Source organism: Rhinopithecus bieti, unplaced genomic scaffold (assembly GCF_001698545.2).
Source record: "Rhinopithecus bieti isolate Rb0 unplaced genomic scaffold, ASM169854v2 scaffold_38735, whole genome shotgun sequence".
NCBI lineage: Eukaryota > Metazoa > Chordata > Mammalia > Primates > Cercopithecidae > Rhinopithecus > Rhinopithecus bieti.
Genome location: NW_016816612.1, coordinates 29,724 through 56,544, shown reverse-complemented (window position 1 = coordinate 56,544; position 26,821 = coordinate 29,724). Strand labels below are relative to the sequence as shown.

Below are 26,821 nucleotides of genomic sequence, written 5' to 3'. Positions count from 1 at the left end.
GCTTGTTTACTTACTGGCTGTGTGCCTTTGTACAAATTATTTAATCTCTGTTTCTTCACCTGTAACATGGGATAACACTGTAAATAGCAATGAGAATTTTATAAAAATTAAGTAAAATGACATAAAATAGATATAAAGCACTTGAGATAGTGCATAGCATATAGAAGTATGCAGTAATTTTAAATTATTAATAATTATTCATTACTGAGTACCTTTTAAAAGCTGTATGTATATTTAGAACTCTGAGAAGAAAAATTCAACATGAACTTGGATGTCATCTGTGTAACCTGAGCCATCCATTTTATTAAATCACAAATGTTTATAAATATCCAAATCATTAAATAAATGGATTTTTTCAAATGTACATATTTTCTACTATGGTAATCCCGTAAGACTTCTCAGCGAGAGAGAACATGTTGATGCTATGTGTTAGAGAGAATCATTTATAATAATACATCTGTTTGTATAAAGACCTGAGAAACCTTTCAACTCTTAAAATGATGCTGTTAAAGGAACTTAATACTGTGGTCCTTAATGCGTTCAAGATGAGGTCTGAACTGCTTATCATTGCATTCATGACCCTTTGTAATCTAGGCTGATCTCACCCTTCGCACCTCATTGCTGACTCCTTGGGCCATCTTCTGATAGCTACACATTTCAAGTATCTTCATCTCTGGCTCTCAGCAAAAGATATTTATCTGGTCTAGAATTTCAACAATTCCCCTTCTCTACTTGATGATGTTCAACCTTGACGCATAATCCAACTTAAATAGCACTTCCTATTTGTATTGCAGAGGTTGCAAACTGGCTTCGGATGGTTTTGTTGATATACATGACAATTTTTTAAAAATTTGAGCATGAATTTCTTTAAGCTGGAATGCACTATCCGGTTTTCCAAACCCTTTCCACTCCCTATTATTTTACACACATTTATGAGATTGCTTCATCTTGTAGACATTTGAGTTGTAACTCTGGAGAAACATTTTAAGCTTATTCCCCAATTCTCTTCCCACAGGAAGAATTAAATATTCTCTAAATTCTCATAGAATAGGTTCACACTTTGCATGTTTAGCTAAATATGTGCAGATCGTATGTGCCTTGAGATCTTAGAAGGCATGAGTAATGGCTTATGTACATTTTTACCCCAGCTCTTACACCTTAGTAAGCACTCAGTAATTGCTTGTCCAAGTTTGTTGAATTCCATATGGCATTTTAATAATTTTCACAAATATAGTAAGAGTTTCAAGGCTGGACTGATTTTTTTGGTCTGTTTTTTCACCTAAGAGACTGAATTTTTTTCCCTTTATATTGGGATATATTGGGATATTTCTTTATGAGAGCTTAATTTTTAAATTTCCTTTCCCTTACTTATAACTATTTCATGTTCTTTCCCACATACCGTCTATTCCATGATTAAATATAGACATAGCTCCCCATTTTGTAGCCATACTAATAGTTCAGGATAGTTGAACCCTTATTCAGCCTTGGTCACCAACCATACAAACCATATGCTTGGCTCCAGGTATCTCTTGTCAACTGAAGAGGCCCTGTTGTAAGTGCTTTATATGTGTTACGGCTTTTCCCTTCCCATGGTATTTACAAGGAGTAATATTAGTTTCCCATTTCACAGAAGAAAAAAACAGCAGAGGCTGAGTAAGACTAGTTTACTTGCCTGAGCTCATACTACTAGTGGTAGCAACGTTCCCCACGTTGCATGGCCCTATAAATCAGGCAGATTCTCCAGACTTTAGGTCCCATGATGGATTTTAGCTCCCCTTTCTGCTGTCCCTTTGGGGGCATTTCTCCATCAAGCCTTCCCTGGTGACCTGGTCAGAATGAGCCACTCCTTCCTTTCTGATTCCATACCACATTGCTCTATTCTGGCCTTTTTTTCACTCTTTCTAAATCAAAGGCAATTGCTAGCATGTGAGTCTCTTCCATTCCTTAATCACTTGAACATAAATAATCACAATAGCTACCAATCATGGAGCCATTACTGTTTTCCAAATATTACTGAGCACTCATTTAATCCAGAATATAATATATTTTGCTTGCAAAGAGCATTAAGCACAGGGAGGTAGTAAGTGATTTGTTCAAGGTCATACAGCATATACATTTCGTCCTGATTTCAAAGTCCATGGTCTGTTTACCCATCATTATATCCAGTTCTTACTCTTTGTGTTGCAGAGACCACCTAGTCCCTTTCACTTAGCTCTTTACTGCACATGTTGTCAGATATTTGCCATTATCTCTTCACAGCACATATATATGTGTGTGTGTATATATATACACACATATATATATATAATCGTGCAGTGCATATATATATATATATATATATATATATATATGAGTGTGTGAATAGACACATATAGTATTGTTTTTATCTTATTTGTAAAATGTGATTTGGGAGCAGAACTTTCTATATATTAAACCGAGATTTCCTTAGAGGTCATGCGTTATATTCTCCTATATCACCTTAGTCTTCCCCTTAGAAACTAAGGCCATTTTGTTCCCCTTTTGAGCCTTGTTCCTTATGTTGTTTTATAGAATAATTTGTGGCTTATATTCTGAACCACATATTCTATAAAATCTATATTCTAGTACCAAAGGGACATGACAACTGATTTGCTCTAAGTATTTGCATTTGTTAGGAATGAATACATTGGGAAAAAGCTTTAATTTCAGTGAATCAGTTATAAAACCTTGACCCATGATACTAAATCTTGTGTCACATTAACTCTTTTTAAGACAAAGGGAAGACTTTTTCTTCATAAGAGAAACACTTATTTATGAAAAAAAAAAATTGAAAAGGGGATAGATCACAACTCCTGAATTGATCTTCTAAATGAAACAATCTCAAGGAAAATAGAATAAGCTTCCTGAGTGCCACTTAAATCTATCACAATCATGGAATCAAACCGCCCTTCAAAACTGGAAGGAACAGGAACTGCATACCAGATATAGATCAATAATGTCCTAGAAGCACCAACAGGCCACTAACGTGGCCCAGTAAAAAATCAGATGCCAGTTTGGGGGAGTAAAAACTCCTAAATTCCAGTCTTCATAATGCTTTCTGACTTTGCATATGGAAGCACAACCAGGAAACTATGTAGGCCATATTCATAGCATAACCATGTACCCCTAAGCCCAACCCAATAGTGATGAAAATGGCCTTTTCAAAGTCAAAAGATTTTGGAAAGCATTTCATAAGAGCATAAAAACAAAAGACCTTGTGATCCAAAGAAGCTAAGAGTGCTGTGGAAAATTGTTTAATGCATTTTTAACCATTCATTCTAAATTCCAATTTTATTTCTTATAATGTTCCATTCAAATGTCTCTTCAGATCAAAGACCACAAGTATTTCCAAAGCATGTGATAGTTTTGAGATGCTGACAAATGTGAACCATAGATCCATATTTTCCTTAAACCTGGGGTGTATTTTTATGTGTAAATTAGGTAATAGGAGATGCTAGACTTCTGTAGATGAAAGGTGGGATTGTTAAAAATGCCAACATCTCTCGATAAGAATGGGTGGAGTGTACAAATTATATCCTTATTTATGGAAACATTTTAAGGTGAGGAAAAATAATTATGCCATGTGGAACCCATTATGCCAGATTCTGTTTTTATATATCAGTAATTCTGTATAAGAAGCAAATGCTTAGTTTATGAGACAACATAGTGATACAAAACAGGAGGCTGGGTCTTCAGTCTGTTGATGGCACAGTCCTATAAGAGAAAAATATCTTCCTTCCACTAAAATAGTTTAAAAGTAATGGCACAAAAAAAAAAAAAAAAAAAAGGCATTACAAGGAATTGCACAGTGTCCCCAGTAGGTATAAAGTGTAAAACTCAAAATGGAGAATCTGAGGTGCTAGGAAGAGCATTCTGGCTGCCTGATGAAATGGAGAATTTATTTGAAAAGAAGCATGATAGATATAAAGGCAGTGGAGGAGAGGTGAGGCCAATAGTAATACCATACTATCTAACTTCAAAATCATGTATCAGGTCTATATGATGTAGGTTCCTTCAAGGGCAACTGAGAACCTATCACCAATCCTGTTCCCATTGCGTGCCTAAGAATAGCAACCAACTTACTTTTGTGTTGTAAGTGACTGTTTACAGAGCATCTCCTCGTCACTTATTTTATTTGATGTTTATGGTAAGAGTAGCAGATGTGCATTATTACTTTCCTCACTCTCCAGCTAAGGAAACTGAGACTCTGAGAAGTTAAGTGATTTGCTGAAGAACACGTACTTAACTAGTAAGCTGAGTCAGGAGAACCCCCTTTCTGATCTATGTGTATATTATACTGCCATTTTCCATTTTGCTCAATTTATATCTTATAAATGAGAGTAGAACTATCCCTAACCTACAAATGAGATGGCTCCCAGCACATAGAGCTGTTCTTAGGGGCCAGCAATGCATGGTAGTGAAAACTCTGCAATTGAAATTGTTCTAACAAACAGAGTTCAAATCTTAGCTGTACTGTTTACTGCATCTGTGACCTTGAGCACATTAAACAATCTTTCTAAGACTCAATTTCCTGATCAGTAACATGGGGATATAGTGGTATTTCTTTCATAGTATTGGTTTTAAAGATTAAATAAGAGCTGTGTAAAGTGATTAATTAGCCTGTTAATATAGAAATAAGTCAACAAATGTTTACAGTTACTGACTTTTAAAAATTGTTTTACCTCACATAGGTATTTCAATTGACTCTAGTAATGTCAACAAAGAATACTATTATATTTTCTGAACTGTGAGTTTGAGTTCTATGTAATTGTTGATTCAGAAGAGTAGAAAACATGTGCATATATACATTAACATAGAAGATGGGTGGCAACTGGAATATGTAACACGGAAAAATGTGTTAAGTACTGTTATAATTATTTCATTGCACTAAAATAAATGCTTCTCTTATTAGAACCAATTGTTTCTATAAGCAGGGTTTCTCAGCCTCAGCAGTTTGGACATTTTAGATCATAGAATTTTTGCTGTGAGAGCCATCCTATACATTGTAGGATGTTTAGCAGTATCCTGGGCTTAGCTCACCAGATGCCAGTAACTCGCCCCACCCTCACTTCCCTTCCCCACATTGTTACAATAAAAAAAAGTCCTAGGCATAGCCAGATGTCCTCTTGGGTATAAAATCATCCCTGGGTGAAAACCACTGCTTATGGTAAAAAAAACTAATTTTTAACGTTGGCAGAATTATTGTATCCAAGCGATAACCCACCTCAAAGCTTTTAGCTTTAACAACAACAACAACAAAAAGCTAATTTGAGTGCCAGTCTTATTTTACATATTTGAAGAACTTCTTTGTGAGATTTACTTTAATTATAAACTTTTAAAGCATACAGAGAACTAGGCTCATTACTTGGAAAGAAAAGAAATCTAATAGTGTTTCTTACCTTGGTCAGCAACCATACAAACCATACACTTGGCTCCAGGTATCTCTTGGCACTAGAAAAATAAATAAATAAATCCACCTTCAAGGACAAAGATGTGCCACCATTACTGGATTCAAAAGAACAGGCCGTAGGCGTTTACTGCCAAAAAGGAGTTCCAAAAATATTTTTTGCACCATGGCAGCATTGCAGTAAATCTTTGTCCTCTCAAAGTGGCTACTTTTAAGGGCCATGCTCTTTGGAGTTGATAAATGCTAGTCTTTTGTGCTACGATATCAGTCACATTGCTTCGTATTCACACTTGGTATGATGTCCAGCATTTTGGCATTTCCAAACAATAAGCCCCAGGAGTGCCCTCAAGTGGCATATGACTTAGTGACTGTCCCTTTTTCATTGTTTAATGGAGGCCAAAGATAACAGATGAGATGAATGGAAGGAAAGTGAGTCATAATGTCAGACCGCCTGCCCAAGCTTGCAGGTTCCTGAAATTATTTGCCCTTTGATTTTTGAGAGTACAGATTTCTGGGACAGCACACTTCATTTTTAAATCATAGAAATTTACCAAAGATAAGTTGCTTATGAAATACTTGCTTATGGGATGTGTGTTCATTGTTTTTGGTGTTGAGCATTGAATCATGTTTTAAAATACTCTAACTGGATTTGTTTCCGGTACACCTATGTGCCATAGGAGTTGGCAGAGCAGAGGGTATGTCTATCAGTTAGCATTGCTATCTACAAATACCAACCCAAAACACAGTGGCTTAAAACCACAGTAATCTGTTATTTCTCACAAATCTGTGGGTTGACTTGGGGCAGGACGTGGATCTTCTGCCGATCTCTCCTGAGCACTTTTTCTCAGTCAGCTTGAAGGGCTGGGAAAGCCGAATGGGGTCTCTCTTTCTCCCCAAGGCTTTTCATCCTCGTCCAGTGGACTCAGGGTTCTGAGGACATCAAAGGGGAAGCTATAAGTCCTTTTGAGACAGTTGCTTTTACTGCATTCCCTGGTTTAAAACAAGTCAGGGTCCATTCCAGATTCAAGGAATGGGGAAGCATACTCCACCTTTTGATGGGAAAATAACAACTCATTTATGACCTCATTTATTCTACCTCTGAGTGTGACATTGCTGAACCTTATTTACTGGATTGGTGGAACTCTGCTCTTCATGCTCATCAGCCTGGCTAAATACAATGTGAATTTCCCTCCCCAGGCTGGATGAGAGGAGCCAAGACCCCTAAGATGACCCCAAAATACAGGGTTTATGAATAGTCTATGAAATAGGTAAGAAAGTAGGAAAAAAGTCCATTCTCAAAATGTATTTCATAACTGCTACCTGATTACTTCTGGTAAAATATCAGCTTGTGGGTAGCAGAAACTTGTGCTCTTAACTCTCCTTACATCCTAACTCAAAAATATTTCCTTTACATCTTTCTGTAATTCAAGATTTTACGGGGGTTAGTGGGCCTCTTTTTGAACTCAGAAACAGGACTATGATTCATTCACAATGAATCATAGACGGGGAAGGGACATTTCCAGCCTCTCAGACCACTTCCCCCCCGCAGCCTTCCCTTTTTTTAAAAAAATTTCAGAGTTGAGAAAACAAAATTAGGCCAATGAGGTTGACAGCTTTCCCATAGACTTCTGCTGGACTCAAGTCTTCAGACTGCTAGTCTAGTATGTTTTCCACTGTGGTATGGTCCTTAAAATTTTGTTCAAATTAATTTGATTAAAGGGTCCCTTAACATTTTCTAGATGCATTAGGAAAATAACCAGAAAGCACCTATATAATGAGAGGAAGTGTTGTGTTTGGCACCAAGATGATTGGAGTAGGTAATTTTGACACATTAGACCCAATTAAGCATCCCAGATCTTCAAGCCCATGACTAATGGAAACAAAGGCTGATGGGTAGCCAGGGAGCACCCTGAATGCACTGGGTACCCATTTGGTCAGTGAGGCTACAGCAGCAGATAATCGTAGAGCGATGCCAAAGGGAGATGGAGAACATGTCAGAGATAAACCTGTCCTGCCTTGTGGCAGTTCCTGGAGCCGTGATGGTGGAAACCACTTCAGGCCAGTAAAAATTACTTTACATGCTGTCTTGGCAGGCCCTGCTCTGGTTCACAGTGGCTGCCTTGTGTATCTGCCGCTCCCGTTGGAGTGCTAGCCTGACTGTGCCGTGGCTGTAGCATGAGCTTTTTAGTGTCGATACGCCTAGGAGGCCCATCATCTACAATTTCCTCATCTCAGGCTCCAGCCAACTGCAGCAGATGCTATTGTTACCTCTTCTATTGAATAAAGTAGGAAGCAAAGAGAGAAAGAAATTTGTCAACATTTTTTTTCTGCTGGAACCGAAATAAAAACTGTGTGTGGTACATTGTCCAATGATAACCCATGTGCCAAATCTCCATTTTGTGTAACATGCTTATATAAGACTCTGCTTCTGTATTTCTTAACATAATGTAAATGACCTTCTTGATTCCACTGTAGATGTGTTACAATTATAGCCATTCAGATTTCTCAATTTGGATTGGTGTTATTTCTTGCCCTTGCAAACCCTTTGCTTCTGACCATACCATCTGCTGGAATCATTTATATTTCTTTCACACACTCAAAGTGTTTGTTATATGCCTATATTTAGCTGTGTAAAACTCTGAAATATTTTATATAAATAAACAAATGTTTAGCAAGTATTTTCAAACCCTTTGCCTTGATAACTAGCATTAATAAGGTACATTTGTGTCTCTAACGTAAGTACAGCTGCAGAGAGAATTTCTTGTTAGAGAAATGTATGAAGCGACACCAAAATCAGAAGAGGATCCCTTTTGAAATAAAAGCCTGCATATGCAAGCAGTCTCTGTGCTGAAGACAAAGTAAACGATGATGAACTCAGCTAGCGAAAGGTTCTTTTTGGATACAAAACATAGCTGGGGGTGGGGGCTGTCTTCAAACTCTCCGAAGTAGCTGGACTTTCCAAGTTATCAAACTTTTGAGCCCCAATATGACATTGATGAGCCTGCAAAGCCTTATTAATCTCTTTCTCACTGCTCTATTCTCATCACCCAGTTAAGTGCAATGTGAATGTCCTCCACAGGACTGGATGAGAAGAGCAAAACTCCCAAGTACGGCCACACTAAGGGTTTTTTGGTCCATCTATAAAATAGGTAAGAGAGGAGGAAAAGGGACGTTTTAATTTTTTTCAAAACAGCCACCTGATCTTTTTTGTTGTTGTTGCCATTTTTCACCTGGTTGACTTGCTTTTTTTCCTCTTGGATCTATAACTACCCCTAGATGTGTATGTAAGAGTTGTGAATTGGAGTGCCTTTTTCTATCTGATTTTTCCCTTCACTGAGGTAAGGCTCCTCCTTATCACTGAAGCAGAGCTTATATTGAGATTTGACCTGTGTGTTGCCTAAGTACAGATTATTTGAAGATGCTTGGTTTTTTTAATTAGACTGTCCAAGCTCAGAGTGAGTACCGTAAATAAATATAGAAGATAAATGTGTGTAAGATGCAACCTTAATTGATCACAATGGTAAGCCTCCAAATTTTATCAAGAGCTAAGGTTGTTGGATTTTGTATGGACACACAGAGACCACGAATGGTCTCCAAATATAAACTGTGTTTTATACATGCTCTAAAACCCTAGTAAAAATCAAGTACTTCCTAAAGCAGTAAGCAATCACATGTATAGTAGGCAATTTTAAAATGTAAACTGATAAATCAAGCTCCTGGATCTTTAAATCTTCATTTTAAGTGTGTCCTAATAAAAACAACTCTAAATTCCATGACTTTCACCACATACTTGGCTTTCAAGATAAAAAAAAAAATGATAATTGTAGAAATGTAGAAAAATAAGAGATATTGGATAAAACTGTATGGTCTTGTGCAAGTCACTCACTTGACTTAAGTTATATTTCTGTAGAAGGGTAGAGAACAGTCTAGTCATTTGCCAATGACATCTTCTTCTCAGAGCAAAACTGGATAAAATCGGACAGATTAAATGCTTGTTTACTTTGATGATGATCACGATTATGATGGTTTTCTAGAAATCTGTTTCTTTGAAGAAACAACCTCAGTCCAAATTTTGGTTTATAGGTGGTCAGACATTCTTCACATCCTAAACTCTCACTTTGTCAACCTGAACCAACTCCAATTCTAATCAATTGGACAGAGGCTTTCTCAGTCTGGACTCATGCTCACTACTTATATTTGAAAAACCATAACCAATCATGTTACAAACCACAAAAATCCTCCTCTACAATGTATGTTAATATTTCATCCCTCTTTTGTATGTCTGAAAATGATTGACCTGGTTTCAGACTATTTTCTCTGAAGTACTATGGTCTGAAATCCATTTGCTATCTTGGTTCAATTAAGCTCAAACTTACTGGTTTGTAGGGTACAATAGTAAAGCTACAAGCTTAGCAAAACCTCTTCCAGAATTTAGTAAGGAGCTCTGTGAATGTAGTCCAGTTATGAGAGATAGGTATGTATGCCTTTGTTGTTGTGTTTATATTTTCTAAAGGCTTAGGAATAAACACATTTTTAAAATCTGAGATAATAATTCTACATGTAACTCATTTTTAGAGTGAAGCTTTGTGGCCTTCATAATGTACACAGGTACAAATTCCTAAGGTGGTCTTCGTATCTCTTGCTGAATTCTTTGCCTGCATTTCTACATGGGCAATCTTACCAAGTCACAGAGTTTTCTGCTAAAGCTTCATCATATCACAGTTTGGCTATGGCCTAAAAAACCAATAGTCCAATTCTAGTTTTTGGAAGAAGGTGAGTGGGTCTGAACACCATCCTCTTTGTTATTTCTGCCCTGTGGGGTACTTTACATTTAGAAAGTGCTTTACCTTAAGGGGAAACAAAGGAGGCTGTTTTTTCAGATTTTTTTTTTTTTTTTTTTTTTTTTTTTATTTTGGTCATTTTCTTTCAAACATACCCCAAAGTGAAGAGAAGGTATAATGAACCCCAAGCACGCATCACATAACTTCAATTAGCAACATTCCAGGCAGTGTTTGTTAAATGGCAATTCATTTTCTATTTTTCAAAGAAACTCATTACATAACTGCCATTCAACATTTGAGATTTTAATAGCCTGGGCAGCCTTATCTCGGGTAAATATTCAATTTCCATGGACAGAGGTAGTGTTAAAGGCATTTGTTACTGCTTTTTCGGCTGTAGGTTGAGTGCTCCTAGACTGGGTGTCCTATGCTCTTATAATCTGATACTTAGACTCCTTTTCTACATCTGAAGGCTTACAGCATGAAGTTTCAAAATGATTACAGAGTATTGAAACCACCTTCCTCTTCCTCTTTGGAGAGCTTGTACCCCAAACTGTCCTTAGCAACATTTGGCTTGTAGTCTTTTAAAATTTTTATTCAGCACTTTTACTTTTAATTAGGCTCAGTTCCTCAAAGACTCCACCACTGCCTGTTATTTGACATCCTAAGTTTCACGTTCCCCTGCTAAAACTTTTCTTTTAATCTGTGAAAGCAGAGCTAGATTTTAAATGTTCTACTTCATTGAGAAGAAAGAAGAAAATAAAAAAAAAATCGCAGTTTTACAAATCCAAATTTTACAAATCCGTCTGTTGACCATTGATTATGACCTATTCATAATTGGCATACATAATTCACACCTATTCTGGGTTATAAGAAGTATAAGAAAATCTATAGAAACAGAAAAAAAAGGTTTGAACATAAGAATGAAAATCACTCTGAAAATTTGGGATACCTCATCAATATATGTGCACATTGAATCATGGATTATTAATTGATGCGGGGGGGTGAATTTCTGTAGTCTAATAAGTATGGGTAAAAATAAGTTAAATTAGTTTCTTTACAGCAGGCTTTCTCAACCTTATGCATTGTGAGCCTTCAAGAGGAAATTTATAGAACTCTTTTTTCCCCCCTTGGAATTTCTCTAAAGACTCCAGGAAGTGCTATCATAAAAGAAATGTTTCATAGCCTGGATAATTTGGCTCACAGTAATAAAACAGAGTGATGAACTATTAAGTGTAATTGGCTAATCAATTAGCAACATTCAATAAAATGTATATATAAATATAACCAGTAAATATTTATTACAACTGCACTGTGCAAAACTCTGGGTTATACAGTATGGTATCTCCTTCAAAAAGCTTAATCATCATATATGAAGAGATCTAAAGCAATCAAGACCTTTCAGAAGAAACCTTGATCTGTGTGTTCAGTTCAGACTTGATCATTTAGATAAAACTCAAGTGAAGCAGAGAACCATAAAATGTATGTATACAGTTGATGTTAACCTCAAATGCGTAACTGTATATTAGTTTCACTAGTTTTTAAAATTTGGGACTAAGAACTCGTATTTGAGTATGACCAATGATTAGGAGATTTCGTGTTTTTAATATCTACAGCAAACAGTATTTTGTTTCTAAAGTTAAGAAACTGAAGTTTAGAATCCATCTAGATGTTTATAAATATTTTTCCATTTACCTGCAGTTGTGTCACCCTTACCTAATTCAATGATACTTTATTGGCTGTAATGGGACAAATTACTTTTACTTCAATCTTTCCAAAGTAGTTAACTTGATTTCTACAGAAACAACTCATTTATTTTGTAACTATTTGTAACTATATCTGGTCATTTTATTTAAGTAATGTAATTCTTAAATTTTATTTTACATTTACAGTAAGAATTACATTACTTAAATAAAATGACTGATTATTTTTGGAATAAACATGATGACACCACAAACATCCTAGAGCCATAGACATCCTGTAGAGTAGCCTCCTAACACTCAGCTAACCTAGTGCAGTGAGCAATGGAAGGAGATTTTTGGAGGAACAGGAAAGCTTGAGTTAAATTGGTTAAATGGAAGTCAGATAAGACCATGCATATTGATAGCCATATGCCTATGGAAAGGGACAAATGATGGAACAAACAGTAAGTGGTACTTGAGATAAGGGGAGGAAAACAGAACTTTGACACAAACAAAGCAATGCAACTGAAATGCAGAGATTTTATTTTAGTGTTTGTTTCTGAATCTCTCCACCTGTAAAATGCAAGAGAGTGGCTTGATGGTTGGCTCTTAAACTTTAGCAAGCAGCAGAATCACCTAGGGGCTTTCTAAATTCAAATAGCTGGCCGGGCGGGGTGGCTCACGCCTGTAATCCTGGCACTTTGGGACACTGAGGCAGGTGGATTACTTGAGACCAGGAATTCCAGACCAGCCTGGGCAACACAGTGAAACCCCGTCTCTACTAAAACTATAAAATTGAGCCTGGGGCATGGTGGCACATGTCTATAATCCCAGCTACTTGGGAGCCTGAAGCAGGAGAATTGCTTGAACCTGGGAGACGTAAGTTGCAGTGAGCTGAGATTGTACCACTGCACTCCAGCCTGGGTGACAGAGTGAGACTCAGTCTCAAAAATAATAATGAAAATCAAATTGCTTGGCCCTACCCCTTGATTTTCTATTTCTCTAGGTTGGGGTGGGGCCTGAAAAATTGCATTTCTAACAAATTCCCACATGCTGCTGCTGCTGCTGGTGGTCATGGGGCCACACTTTGAGAACCACCAGATCTCTAAGACCCTGCTGAATCTAAAATCTGATTCAATTGTATATTACATTTTTTTTTTTCCTGAGAGGATTTAAACCAGAAAATAAAGTTAAATATCGGTTTCATAAAATTTATTAGTAGAAGTCTGATAAACTATGCAAGTCTATAAACTATGCCAGAATAGAAAGGTTGCATATCTACTCTGCGATTAGGCTAACTGAATTAAAATATCCAATTCTAGGCCCTCAATTCATAGAAAAAAGAGAGTGCTGAAATTAACACTGATCAAGAAGCTATTATTTAAAATGCATTTTGCTGACAGTATCATAGAAAACTTAGGAAATGGGTTTACATTTTGCAGGTGAGAAAACAGAGGCTCAGGAAGAATAAATAAATGATGTATTTAAGACACAAGCTGCAGGTGGAAGAACCAGAGTTTGTATCTCTAAATTCCATAAAATTTTTGTTTGCCAGCCTGGTTCTTTCATAAAATAAGTACATCACATCAAAGACCATTTGCTCTGTCATGCTTACTTGAAAACAAAATAATCAGTTTCATCAACTCAGTCAGGACTTTATGTTTAAACTATTTTAATCAGTAAGAAGTGAACCTTCAAGAAAAAAAAATGGTGGGGAGAATTTTAAAGTGTAGCAAGTCTTTAATTCCATGAGCCAAAACTGAATTTCTTCCTCAGGCTATAATTTTCAACCATTAGAGATATGTGGTTAGAGATGGTGTCTTTGAGGTCACATTGCATCCTCCTCCCTTAGAACTATGCCACTCATGAAACAGGCACTAAATAAAGTGAACATTAGAGTAGAAGTGTCACAATCCAAAACGATGCCAGGAGTCATACCATGCAAGAATCTAAAGGGTATAATGATGTGTATGTATAGACTAAAAAATACGGGAGTTAGAATTACTCTCAAAGACCAAGAAGTAATGGTTTCCTTTGTTACTTAGGGGAAAGAGGGAGGGACTGGGGGTAGGCTATTGACCAGATTTTGTGGGTACCAAACCCTGTAGGATACTTACATTCATTTTGTCAGGGTTTGTAAATGTTGAGTCTGGGGCTTGTCTTCTAATTAGCATTATGCCTAGTATTAATGGAAATGTATGCTGCATCCCTGATAATTATCAGGGTAATAAGCATTCTATTCCCAATATCTTCCTCCCTATATGAGGTAGATTAAGTCTGCAAAGAGAAGCATTTAGTGGCCCCGAAAAGGGATGCACCATATAGCGTCCCTAGTATTAAGAAAAAATTTCATTTTCCTTGAATGGGTTCCTTACTAAGGAGCAGTTTGTTCATCCCTGCTCACCACATTCTCTCCATTTCCAAAACAGACAGAGAGCCAATAAAAGGAACTATTGCTTATCTCAAATGCAGTATATTTGCTGCTTATATGTTCTTTGATGAATTCAGCCCTCGGTTTATCCCTCTTCAGGGGTTCCAGTCCAGTAAGGAAGGCAGCTTGGGGTCTCCAAATTGGCCTAGCCTCCATGAGTGAGGCTGCCAAGGCATTTGATAGAATGAACATTGCCAAGCTGTTCCTGCATCTCTTGGTGAGCTGCTAAAATGAGGCATTGTCTTCAAACAGAGGGGATAGCTTTAACTTCAAAGAATTTGTATTCATTTTCTGGTAAAGTTAGGAAAAGCAGCTCATCCACAGCAGTGACTGGAGAATGAGGAAAAGAGTTGGTGTGTCCCCAGAAACTCTGCCCTTCAAAGAAGAATTGTTGGAATTGCGGTATGATCCCACAGCATGCTGGATTCCTCATGACCGTCAGTTATGGACAGCATCTCAGGTTCTTTGTAGCGTATAGCTTATGTAAAATAGATATCCATGAATTAATCCATCAGCAGATTAAATACCCTTCCAGTTACTCAAATACAGTAATTTTATAAGTTTCTTTAATAAAAGAGTAGATTTTCAGATGCTGCCACTCATCATCTATATATTTTAGTGCTTTTGAGTATTTCTATATAATTATATTTAATACTATAAACTATAAGTGCTGTAATTTCCTTTGACCTATGTTGCAGTTGGATACATTACTTGATCAGAGCTCTCAATGAATCACTTTATGCACACGTATTTAGTTAATTGGTTATTTTTTCCCCGCCTGTGTTTATATGTAATATACTCTATAAGGGAAAGGAAATCAGCCTGTGTGCAGCTGAGTCTGGTAGAAGAGCAATTAAGTTCTATCAGAACAAACAGCTGTCAATAATGAGGTCTGAATTAAAATTACTACCAAAGAAAGGAATCTAGACATCTGCAGGAAATGTGAAAATATTTTTATAACCTAATAGCTGAGATCTGGACAGGGGTATCACTGAGTTTTCCCAGCTGTACCTGCAATGTATTTTGAAATATTCCCAGACTGAAAGAACACTGAAACTTACTGCATGAACTAGACTGCATTTAAAAAAATAATGTTGGCTGCCTTTGAAGAATGTGTATTTTGATTTCATGTAATCAGCATGAAAACTTCCTATTTCAAACTATTTTGCTGTGCCCCTTGGTCATAAAATGAGACTTAAAAATAATTCTGTTATCTTTGTTTTGTGTCTTTCTAATCAGGGTTCTATTGCTTAGATATTTTCTTTCTGTCTTTGGAAAATATTTTAGGTCTTATTACATGGTATCTGATTTGTTCGCATTTGGGGTTGTTTCTTGCAGAGAAAACTCACAAAGTGGGCTTCAGGCATCTGAGTTTTATTACAAGATAATTCCATATATTTTCAGGTATCTGGAGATAGTAAGTATTTGGTCTTAAAAAAAAAAAAACAGGAAAAGCAAACTTTACCTTTTTCAAAGCAGCCCTTTGCAGTCTCTCCTTTCCATTGAACTTTACATTGCTTAGGACAAAAAATCCATATGAATGAGAGATTATGATTTTTTAAATTTTATGTATATGTATGTAAACACACACATATGTACATTATTATGAGTGTATTCCATGCATCTTTTTGTCTTTATTTACATTTAAAAATGTTAGGAATGTACCTGTATCCTCATTACCCAAAGTGTGGCCCAGGGACCAGCCATATCAGCATCACTTTAGAACTTATTGGAAATGCACAATCTTTGGTCCCACCCCAGACTTACTGAATAAGAACCTCTGGGACAGAGCCCAGGTCTCTGTGCTCTCACAGACCCTAGCAGCATGTTCAGACTACTTGAACATATAATGTATATATGCCTGGGGTACATTGCATGGTGATTGATACTTAGAAGAGGCATCTCTCATTTTGCATCTATTGAGTTGAATTATTGGATACTAACCTTCAGCTCTTTGGTGTCACAGTCTCTTTACTGTTTTCCATCTTCTAGTATTATTCTACATGAGAGGCAAACCCTGTCCTCTCTACTGTCATCCTTAAACATGACCAGTAGGTTTTTCTAAATACACTTAATACTAGTTCTTATTTATTCGTCATTATGTATGCATACCACAGTAACTAAAAGTAAGCCATAGACCAAGGTATTCTAAAAGAGATAGAGCTGACATAAATGTAACTAGCTGATGCATAACCAGGTGTGTTAGTCTGAAGAAAAGTGGTTTATTTGGCCTACAACCTGTTCTAGCAGGCTGTACAGCAAGCATGATGCTGACATTTGCTTCTGTTGAGGGCCCCGGGAAGTTTGGTGGAAGGCAAACGGGGAGCCAGTGTGTCAGATGGCAAAAGAGGGAGCAAGAGAGAGACAGGAGAGTTGCCACACTCTTTTAAACAATCAGGTCTCATGTAAACTCAATATCCCTCATTACCACAGGGAGGGCATCAAGCCATTCATGAAGGATCCACTTCCCATGCTCCAAACACTTCCCACCAGGCCCCACTTCCAACATTGAGGATCATTTCTCAACATGAGATTTGGAGGGTATACATATCCAAACTATATCACCAGGTACACAAAGATCTATTTTGGCAGTGCTTTAAAAACCATTTAATTCACTTATTTTTCAGTAGTGGAGTAGAGTGGGAGAGCTAATGTTTCATGAATAAAAGACAATTACAGGAACAGCATTTCTCTCTTGAACCAACATTCTTACAGTCTAAATTGATAGAGTCATGGACCTTGAGTCCATCTGGGGAGCTCCAAGGAAAACTGTCATCTGTTCATAGTAAAACTACCATTGGTGGGAGTGGGAGTCTGGTGGAAGGGGAGACGTGGGCCCAAGTCTTAGCTACCTAGTGACAGCGACGTGATCTTCATCAAATTCTTAAGCCTGTAAACACATGCAACTACTTGAGTCAAACCAACCAAAAAACAGGAAAACCTTAGTATTTTAACAGTACCTTTATTCAAGGAGTTCGAAGGCCCAGATGCTCCAAAATTTATTAGAAACTAAGGTTCAGTCATTAGTACAGAAAAGAAAAAGAAAATTCTTGTAAGTCTTGAAGCAGATTAGAATACAATTCAGTTATGTGGATAGCCATTTATAATTGAAAATTAGAAACATGACTATTATTTAATTTTTCCGTATTGGTATTATTTCATGAAATTTTCATCCATCTTGTAGGATGACCATTACCAGTCATGGTATATAGTTATTCCATTGAATGAATGTATTACATAAAGTTTTTCTGTTTATTTTGCTATGACTTCATGTGTTTGACTTGGTGGAAGTGAATCCCATTTTACATTTTGCATTGATAAACTATGAATTCTAGCACCTTATAATTACAATAGAAAGGTTATGAAAAAGTGAAAAAAAGAATAAGGAGTACTTAGCAATGATCCTAAACTTCTAAGTTTTGGATAAATATAAATAAGGTACTAAAATTTTCAATTTGTTATTTAATAAAAGACATATTTAAAAAGTATGATCGCTTGAACTCGAGAGGTGGTGGTTGTAGGAGGGCCAAGATTGCACCACTGCACTCCAGCCTGGTGACAGAGTGGGACTCCTTCTCAAAAAAAAAAAAAAAAAAAGAAAAAAAAGAAAATATGAATGTGAGTAGGCAAAAGGGTTAGAAGAGGCAATGGGCAGTACAGTACTGGCTGGGTACAGTGGCTCATGCCTGTAATCCCATCTCTTTCGGGGGCTAAGGCAGGCAGATCATCTGAAGTCAGGAGTTCAAGACCAACCTGGCCAACATAGTGAAACCCCATCTCTACTAAAAATAAAGAAAATTAGCCAGGTGTGTTGACATGTGCCAGTAATCCCAGCTAGTCAGGAGGCTGAGGCAGGAGAATCACTTGAACCTGGGAAGCGGAGTTTATGATGAGCCGAGATGACACCACCACACTCCAGCCTCCCGGGCGGCAGAGTGAGACTCCATCTCATTCATTCATTTATTCATTCATAAATAAATAGGCATACTGATTCATAATTAAGAAACCCATAAGTTTAAGAAGCCAGATCAGATGCCATAGCAACAGGCCTCTGCAAAACCAACACAAAGGCCTGCTGGAGGTTGGTAGGGTGTTGCAAACAATCAAAGCAGGCCCCTTTTTAAGGCAGTAGGTAAATTGATTGTATTGAGAGTGAGATTTTCACTGCATTATAAAAGCCTGCAGAAGTCAAACAGAAGGACCAAATGAAACAAAGAACCAGAGATTTAGAGCCTTCCAAACTATTGGACTATTTCCGTTTAAATAATAGCCTTTTTTTTTTTTTTTTTTTTGAGACGGAGTCTTGCTCTGTCACCAGGTTGGAGTGCAGTGGTATGCTCATTGCAGCCTCCACCTTCTGGGTTCAAGCAATTCTTCTGTCTCAGCTTCCCTAGTAGCTGGAACTGTGGGCGTGCACCACCACGCCCAGGTAATTTTTGTAGTTTTAGTAGACACGGGGTTTCACCTTGTTGGCCAGGATGGTCTCGATCTCCTGACCTCATGATCCGTCTGCCTCGTCCTCCCAAAGTGCTGGGATTACAGGCATGAGCCACCGCGCCTGGGCAATAGTAGCATTTTAAAAAAAGAAAAACCAAAACACTCCTTGCATTTGTGTACCTACTAAAATCTTGTCCATGTGGGAAAATGATATGCCTTACAAAATAATCAAAGTTACTGGAGTTCAAATGCCCTCCAGGTACCTTCCAGTGGCTCGTCTCTTTGAATCTTGCTTACCCTTAATCAGGAGTAATAGCGTTTACATTACTAATGACAAGCCTGCTGTGTGGACTGAGCAGTTTGCACACATTTTATGTAGTCCATGTGATTGTAACTTCCTTTGGGTTGAGCAGTATACAACCCACGCAGCTTTACTTGGCAGGCCTGGTAAATGGTTGTCTCCTCTTTCAAAAAGTGGGCAATTTTGTATCATTCTAAACAGAATTTAGAATACGGAGTGAGCTGGTATGGTTTAAAAGGAAAATCTCTGTGTGAATGATATAGTTCTCTAAACTTCTGTAGCATCATCTGATTGACCTCTATTCAGATTCAAGTCAACTACCAATTATCAGAGCCAGCTGAGTCTGCTCTATCCATGCCTAATGGCCTGTTCTATCCATCTGTAAAATGAGACCTGCTGTGGCATATTCAGGTGTTCTTTATGCGAACATATTAGCCGTCTAATTTATCATGAGAATCACATTTTAAGAATAATAGGGAGTGTGTTCAGCAGATAACGTTGGGACAAAGCCAAGATCATGCAGAAGTCTTTGGAAGATTTTAGTTTGAGTCTACGTACTTGAAAAAAAAAAATCAGATGAGGCCCATGTGGATTTTTTTTTTCTTTTTCGATACGGAAATTACCTTTTCACTCAGCATGGAAAAATAAAATGCCCAAGGGGATATAACCTGGTAGCTCATCCCTGACCTTTCAGTATTCTATACAAGGATCCTTATCAGGCAGTTTGGGAACTTTGTGCTTAGTCTCTGCCTCTTCTCTGTTGATGAAATGTCAAGTCCCTTTGATCCTCAGAAGACATCACCCAAGTGTACTATATTTTACCTTTCTAGAGTGATAATGGCTCTGGGTCATCTCCCTAACTCACTCACTCGCGTGCTGTCTCTCTCTCTCTATATATATATATATGTGTGTGTGTGTGTGTGTGTATTTTTTACTCTTTGCCAAGTATTCTCCTCTCTACGATGACTCCTGTATCCCCTTACTTTCTGAAATCCACTCTTTAAAAGCCAGCACCAGATGGCAGGACTAAGTCTGGGCTACACAGGAGCTGCCAACATCACCCAGACTTCTGAGAATCCATCACCGAGCAAGGCAGTATACCTGAGCTAGAGTTAATTAGGTTCCATCTTTTCTCTCTGTGTCTTTGGAGCCTCAATTCTTTATTGAACTGTAATTATGATATTTCTTATAGTAAGTTTTACCCATTGCTTTATATTTCTTTTAATTCCATTATTAGATTATTATGTTGTCCTTGTTAAAAAAAAAAAAAAACTACAAAAAAAAACACTTCAACTAAAGTGAAAGTTTATCTGTACTGCTACCATTACCGATTCTTCTCAGAACTATTGTTCTGATTTGTGTATCTTTTCAGATCATGTTCTGTGAATTAACGTGTACAAATAGAGATATGTAATCTTGAATGGACTTTAAAAAATATAAGTAGTGTTTCATATATATATATTCTGCAATATATTTAAGTGGGGTTGACAATGTCTTAGATACTTTTTTGGAGGGGGTCAATACATGGGTTCACCTCTTTTTAACTATTACATCGCATCTATGGTATTGATATACCATAGTTTATTCAACTATTTCCCTAGCCATGATTGTTTTACCAAGTTAATTTGCTATGTCAACAATGCTACAATAAAATCTCTTTCTACTCTCTTTGTGCATATGGGTACACAGACCTCCATGCTAGATTTCTAGAATTGGAGGTGCTGTGTCAAAGATACTCTTTTGTAATGAACATTGCAAAACTGCCCCTTAAAATATCTATAACTACTATATATTAATTATGATAGACATGTAGTGTAGGTTGAATAGCATGGATAAATTTCACTGCATTTCAGTGACAATTCAAATTTTTTTAATTTTAATTTTGTAATATATAAAAGTTAATTAGGTGAATATTTTTGTCAAAGAAATTACTATAATTTCTCTGGTTATCCTAGGTAAAAGAGATGCTAGAAGAAACTAAACTATCTATGGGTCTGTTTTTTGTAGCGAACCCCAAATGTTGTAGAAATGGCCAGTATCTGCTTATAAAGTGAAATGTTGATTTTTAGCAAAGAATTTCTGAAAGAAGAGTTTCAAAATGGCAGCCTCATCAGATCACATCACAGTTTTATTAAAAGTCACCTAATTAATCTTATAAACCTGAGTCGTAAAACTCCGTCTCTTCTCATAGATGTCAGAGACTTGTAGTTCATACACCATTCTGATAGGTGAACTATATCCAATCAAATTATAAGCTATCATATGTACAAAATGCTCACAATGATTTTTTTAGTCCATATTTTACTGCCTTTGCACCCAACTAAATGATGTGTGAAATATCCTAGTTCTATTGTCTTTCTTTGCCAGACCAGTGAAGTACCAGTAAAGGGTCAGGTCAGCATTAAAATTCCACCACATTAATCAGAAAAACCAACTTTTAAACACATCTCCAGAATTTTGTTAGCATAAAACAGTCCCTGTATGCCTCTTAATTTTTTCTTTTTGCCCATTACTACTGTATCACATCACGGGACATTAAGCAGGTTTCAACCCGTGGGACTAACTCAATCATGTTTTTAGAAATTGAAAACAAATGTTGTAACTGGATGAATGATAATATTGAAGTAATAACAATTTGCTAGTAGGCATACTTGTTTAATGGATTGTATAGTTTTCGCTTGTAAACACTGGAACGTCTATCACTCACCTGAACATTTAAAAAAAAAAAAAAAAGCAGTTAAGCATAATTCCTGGTTTGCTGGCTGAAGTCCAAAACAACATATCGGAGTTTATTTTGTGTTCTGATTCTCATTAGTGAATCGTGTCCTCCCAGCTGGAAAATAACTTAAAAAGTTGATTTTATGCTTAGGGATAACGGACGACCAAACCATAAGCTAGCGACTCGATTTAAAAGCGCCGTCCGTCGTTCTCTTTTTGCTGGAATTTTCTATAACATAATAAATGTACCAAATTGTGCTGGCCTCAGCCTGAAGCACAGGGTTATGCACTCCTTTTTTTAAAAAAGATATTTAGAAAAATCTGTCTCAGTGCTTGGCAACAACTCTTGACAGAAAACAGATAAAAATAAGGGTGGTTTATCAGTTTTGCTGTTCTTATCATGTTTCAAGTTGAAGGCTGTTGAAATGATGAAAAACAAACAGCACTAAATAGGGTTCCGTCATTATCACTGCAATGGGGAGCTGAGTTTTTCAGGATCAAAGAAAATGCATTTGCTTTTAGAACTACAATCCTTCATTTTGAGAGGTGCACTGCACTCAGATACTGATGGGTGAACAAAAAAAGAATACGTTGGAGAAGGAAAAAAATAATTATATGCCGCTGTGGGAACTTGGAAATTCAAACAAAAGTAGGCTGGCATACTTTTAAAAGCTCTGAATTTTCAACGTTCAATTTCTTAAGGAAAAAATAAAGTGCCTGAGGTTTGTTATTTCTTAGCAATTGGAGTGAAGCATAAGCACAGGCTGTTTGCATCTCATTGAATTATAAGTATTACTTTATTTTTGTAAACATGTATCAAAGGAATTTTCCCTGCTGGGGGCTTTGGGGAATGTTTCCCTATATGTTACTGATCTGGGAGAGGGCTTTCTATTTTAAACTTTTTTTTAATTTTTTTTTTTTTAATTTTGTCACTTGAGCACCTTCAATTTCCCTGGCATGGAAATTGCCAAACAGTAGAGACAACGAAGCTGTTGTCTCTTCCCTGGAGGAGAGCATCAGCTGGCATAAGGATAATAACCAGAAAACAAAACTAAAGTAAGGCAGTTGCTGAAAAAATAGTTACAAATTGTCAAAAGAGTCCAAGGAGGAATAAATCAAAAGGAAATGTTGATCCAGGATGCAGCAGTTGAGGTGAATCTTGAAGGAAAGTACATGCCAGCAGATGAGAAGGAGGTAGAAGGTCCAGCGTCACAAACGCCCAGAGGTGGGAAAGCATAAAACATGTTTAATTTGAACTAGTGTTGAGGAACAGCCAAGAATCTTACGATAAAAATATTACCTGAGGGCCCTGTGGTTTTAATAGTGAGACCAGTGCCTAAAGCATATCTAGATGAAATTTTTGAACCTCTAAGTTAAAGAAACAACCCTCAATTACTTAGGGCAAAAATTACTATTAAAAGACGGGAAACCAGACTGACCTATGACTTTTTCAAAGGACAAAGAAAGACCATGAAGCAATATATTTAGAGTTTGAAGAGATAATATTGGAGCCCAGTAATCCTGCACAAAACCAAGTTGTTGGTCATATGTAAAGAAAAGAAAAAGAAACCCACAAAGAGTTTCTCAGATATATAAGGCATCAGAAAAAGTAGCATCCATGCATATGTTTTATAAAACATTATTGAAAGACATATTCTAGCCAACCAATAGATGCGTCGAAATAAACTCAAAAATAGATGAGCCATGTCAGAAAGATAAACTGTGAAACATGTAAGGCAGAATTATTCTAAATAAATGCTGCTGATGTGGTTATAAGTTTAATAAAAATGTTATAACCAGTCCCTAAAATGGAAAATAACTATGTGGAACATGCCCTCTTTTTCCCTCACTGCCTTTCAGCTGATGGCTTTCTATTAGTTTTTCAAATGTGCTGTTGTCTATTCTAGCACTTTTTTTTAGGATATCTTTTCAAAGCTTTTCCACCCTCTTTATTTAGCAAACAGTTACTTGACCTTTAGGTATTGCGTTAGTCTGCTGGGGATGCCATGACAAAATACTCAAAACTGAGTGGCTTAAACAACAGAAACTTACTTTCTCACCATTCAGGAGGCTGGAAGTCCGAAGATGAAGGTGCTGGCAGAGTTGGTTTCAGGAGAGGACTCTCTTCCTGGCTTTTAGATGACTGCTTTCTCACTGTGCCCTCACATGGCCTTTCCTCTGTGTATGCATAGAGTAAAAGATCTTTGGTGTCTCTTCTCCTACAAGGACATCAAACCTATTTGATTAGAGCTCCCACCTTGTGACTTCATGTAACCTTAATTATCTCCGTAAAGGCCCTGTGTCCAATACAGTCACACTGGGGGTTAGCGTTTCAACATACGAATTTTGAGAAGAAAGACACAATTCAGCCCATAACAGATTTCCGTTTCAATGGCACTTCCTCAAAGGTGCTGTACCAGCATCCTCCACATTTGCCTCACAGCGCCACTTGAGGTTTGTAATTAGATGTTTATTCGTGTGATTATTTAATGTCGAATTCCCCCACTAAACTGTAAGCTCCAACAGGAAAGATCACGTTTGTTTTGCTCATTGCTTCTTCGGTGTCTCAGCACATGGTAGGCACTCAGTAAATATTTGTGGAATAGTAGGCGAGAGAGTCTTAGGACAATACAACAAATGCGGATGGAAGAACAAAGTAAGGAACACTTTCCTGTTTGTCCCTGGATGGTGGGAATGGATGCTTTAGCATAGTCATATGTGCTGGTAAATGTGTAAAAACCTGCTCTCTGGGGGAGAAAAAAAAAAGTAGTATTTGCTGATTTCTTTGGTGTAAATATTCCCATGGATGATTTCAGACTACAAACATGAGGTCACTAGAGAGAGATGATCAGCAGCCCATCATTAGTGCAGTCCCCCCCTTATCCGCAGGGCGTGTGATCCAAGATCCCCAGTGGATGCCTGAATCCCCAGAGAGTACCAAGCCCACTTGCCATCAGTCATGACATGTTTCTGTTCATGTCTTTCACCCAAAATTTAATGCCTTTTTCATCTTAACTAAGTACTTATCACATACTGTGGCAGTAACTTTTGCAGTTTGAGGTGCAACAGCAGAACAATCATGAATTTCTTTTTCCTTCTTCACAATTTTACATATAGAAGATTGATTCTTACCATAGATCTTAGCAACCTCAGTATACGATTTCTCTTTCTCTCCTTATTAAATTGAGAACTTTCACCTTGTCACTTAAAGGAAGCACTTTGCAGCTGCTTTTTTGCATATCCAAATTGCCAGGGTCACTACTCTTGCACTTTGGAGCCATTAAGTAAAATAAGGGTTACTTGAAGACAAGCACTACAATACTAGGGCAGTCCATCTGATAACTGAGATGGCTACTAAGTGACTAACAGGCAGGCAGCCTGTACAGCATGGATACACTGGACAAAGGGATTGATTCACACCCTGGGCTGGATGGAGAGAGAGGGAGGGCATGAGATTTCACCACACTATTCAGAAAGGTATGTCATTGAAAACTTAATTGTTTATTTCTGGAATTTTCCATTTAATATTTTCAGACCATGGTTAACTGCAAGTAACTGAGATTGCGGAAAGTCGAAACCACAGATAAAAGGGGATTACTGTATATGATGTTTTCACCTCAAGAGCATAAAATAATTTGAAACAATTAAGAAACAATGAGTTTTGAATATTACCTTTATTTTTAATATATTTATTTCAGCAAATAATCCCTGAAAATGTAGGGATTGGCTTTTGCTAGCTCTAGAATACCACTGATGGGGAGTTGAAGAAAATCGTGGAGTTTGAATACATAGCAATTTATAATTTATTATTGTGTAGGGTAAGAGGCAAAAACAGTCTAAGATGATTTTTCAATTTTAAACCTGAGTGTCAAGGAGAGCCTGAGTGTGGGAGGAGCAGATTTAAAAGGGAAAGATGCCGATTAAGCTTAGAATCTTTATTTTTGATATACTTGAAGACGGTTTGAAATACAGATCTCCACTTGTGCTGAAAAAGAGAGCCATCACTTTAGGAATCCTTTAGAGACTACTACTGAGAGAAAGGAGGACAGAACTTTTGGAGCATTATCTACATTTTGGGGACTGGCAGAGATATGTAATCTGGGAAATTGATACAGATGGAAGAATCCAGAGAGGCAGGTAGAGAATTAGCACAGGAGTCAAATAAAAAAAAACAAAATGAAACATACTGAGGCACAGTCTGAATGGATGCCAGTAGATTTCTGAAGATGACATTTAGAGTTCATCTTTGATTTCGATTTCAAACATGGTAGGAATTCTACCCTGTTACAGAATCAGTGTTACCATGATACAGGATCATGATACAATTATTTTGGGCTAATTTCGTGTACTACCTGTTTTGGATTATTTCGTGTTTGGAGTAATGATACAATCTCCACCCTTACTACCATTAACCCCAAGGGAGTATCTGATGTTTCCCATACTCCCTTGACTAGTGTCCTTAAAACCAAGGATAAAAGGCTTTTCTAGGAACCTGCATTAGGCGTAGTCCAATGCTGCTAATGGAATATTACAGACGAGTGGGCTACAGGAAAGTCACCATATTTGGCAGTGACTGCTGACCTAAATGGTGGAAAGCATTGTGAAGCACTGGGGGTGCTGGGAACAGGGTGCTAAATTTTAACACCTCAGAACCTGCATTTGAGTCTTCTCTGCTATCCAAGTATGGCGTGAATGGCTGTAGGACTTCAGGGCAGTTCCCAAGTGTTGTCAGAGAAGGGGAAAGGAAACCAGCATTTACTGAATGCTGCTTACGTGTCAAACACTGTGGTAGGAAGGCCCTTGCCTGACATCTCATTTGCCATGACAATAAATGTGAAAGCAGAAAGCTCCTCAGATATAAGTCACATTTATTGAAAAGAAGGCAGAGAAAAGAGCAGCTTGAGAGAGTAGATGAAAGCAAGATTTTTTAAATTATTATTATTATACTTTAAGTTCTAGGGTACATGTGCATAACGTGCAGGTTTGTTACATATGTATACTTGTGCCATGTTGGTGTGCTGCACCCATCAACTCGTCAGCACCCATCAA

General features: G+C 37.3%; 1 protein-coding gene across 1 annotated transcript in view; it reads left to right on the top strand.

Moving 5' to 3' along the window:
• LOC108517204 (receptor-type tyrosine-protein phosphatase delta-like) overlaps positions 1-26,821 on the top strand; it is a 497,564-nt gene that overhangs the window by 441,266 nt on the left and 29,477 nt on the right. Inside the window, 1 exon segment of the mRNA XM_017854985.1 lies at positions 14,416-14,533. Within this exon segment, the coding sequence (XP_017710474.1) occupies positions 14,416-14,533 (118 nt within the window).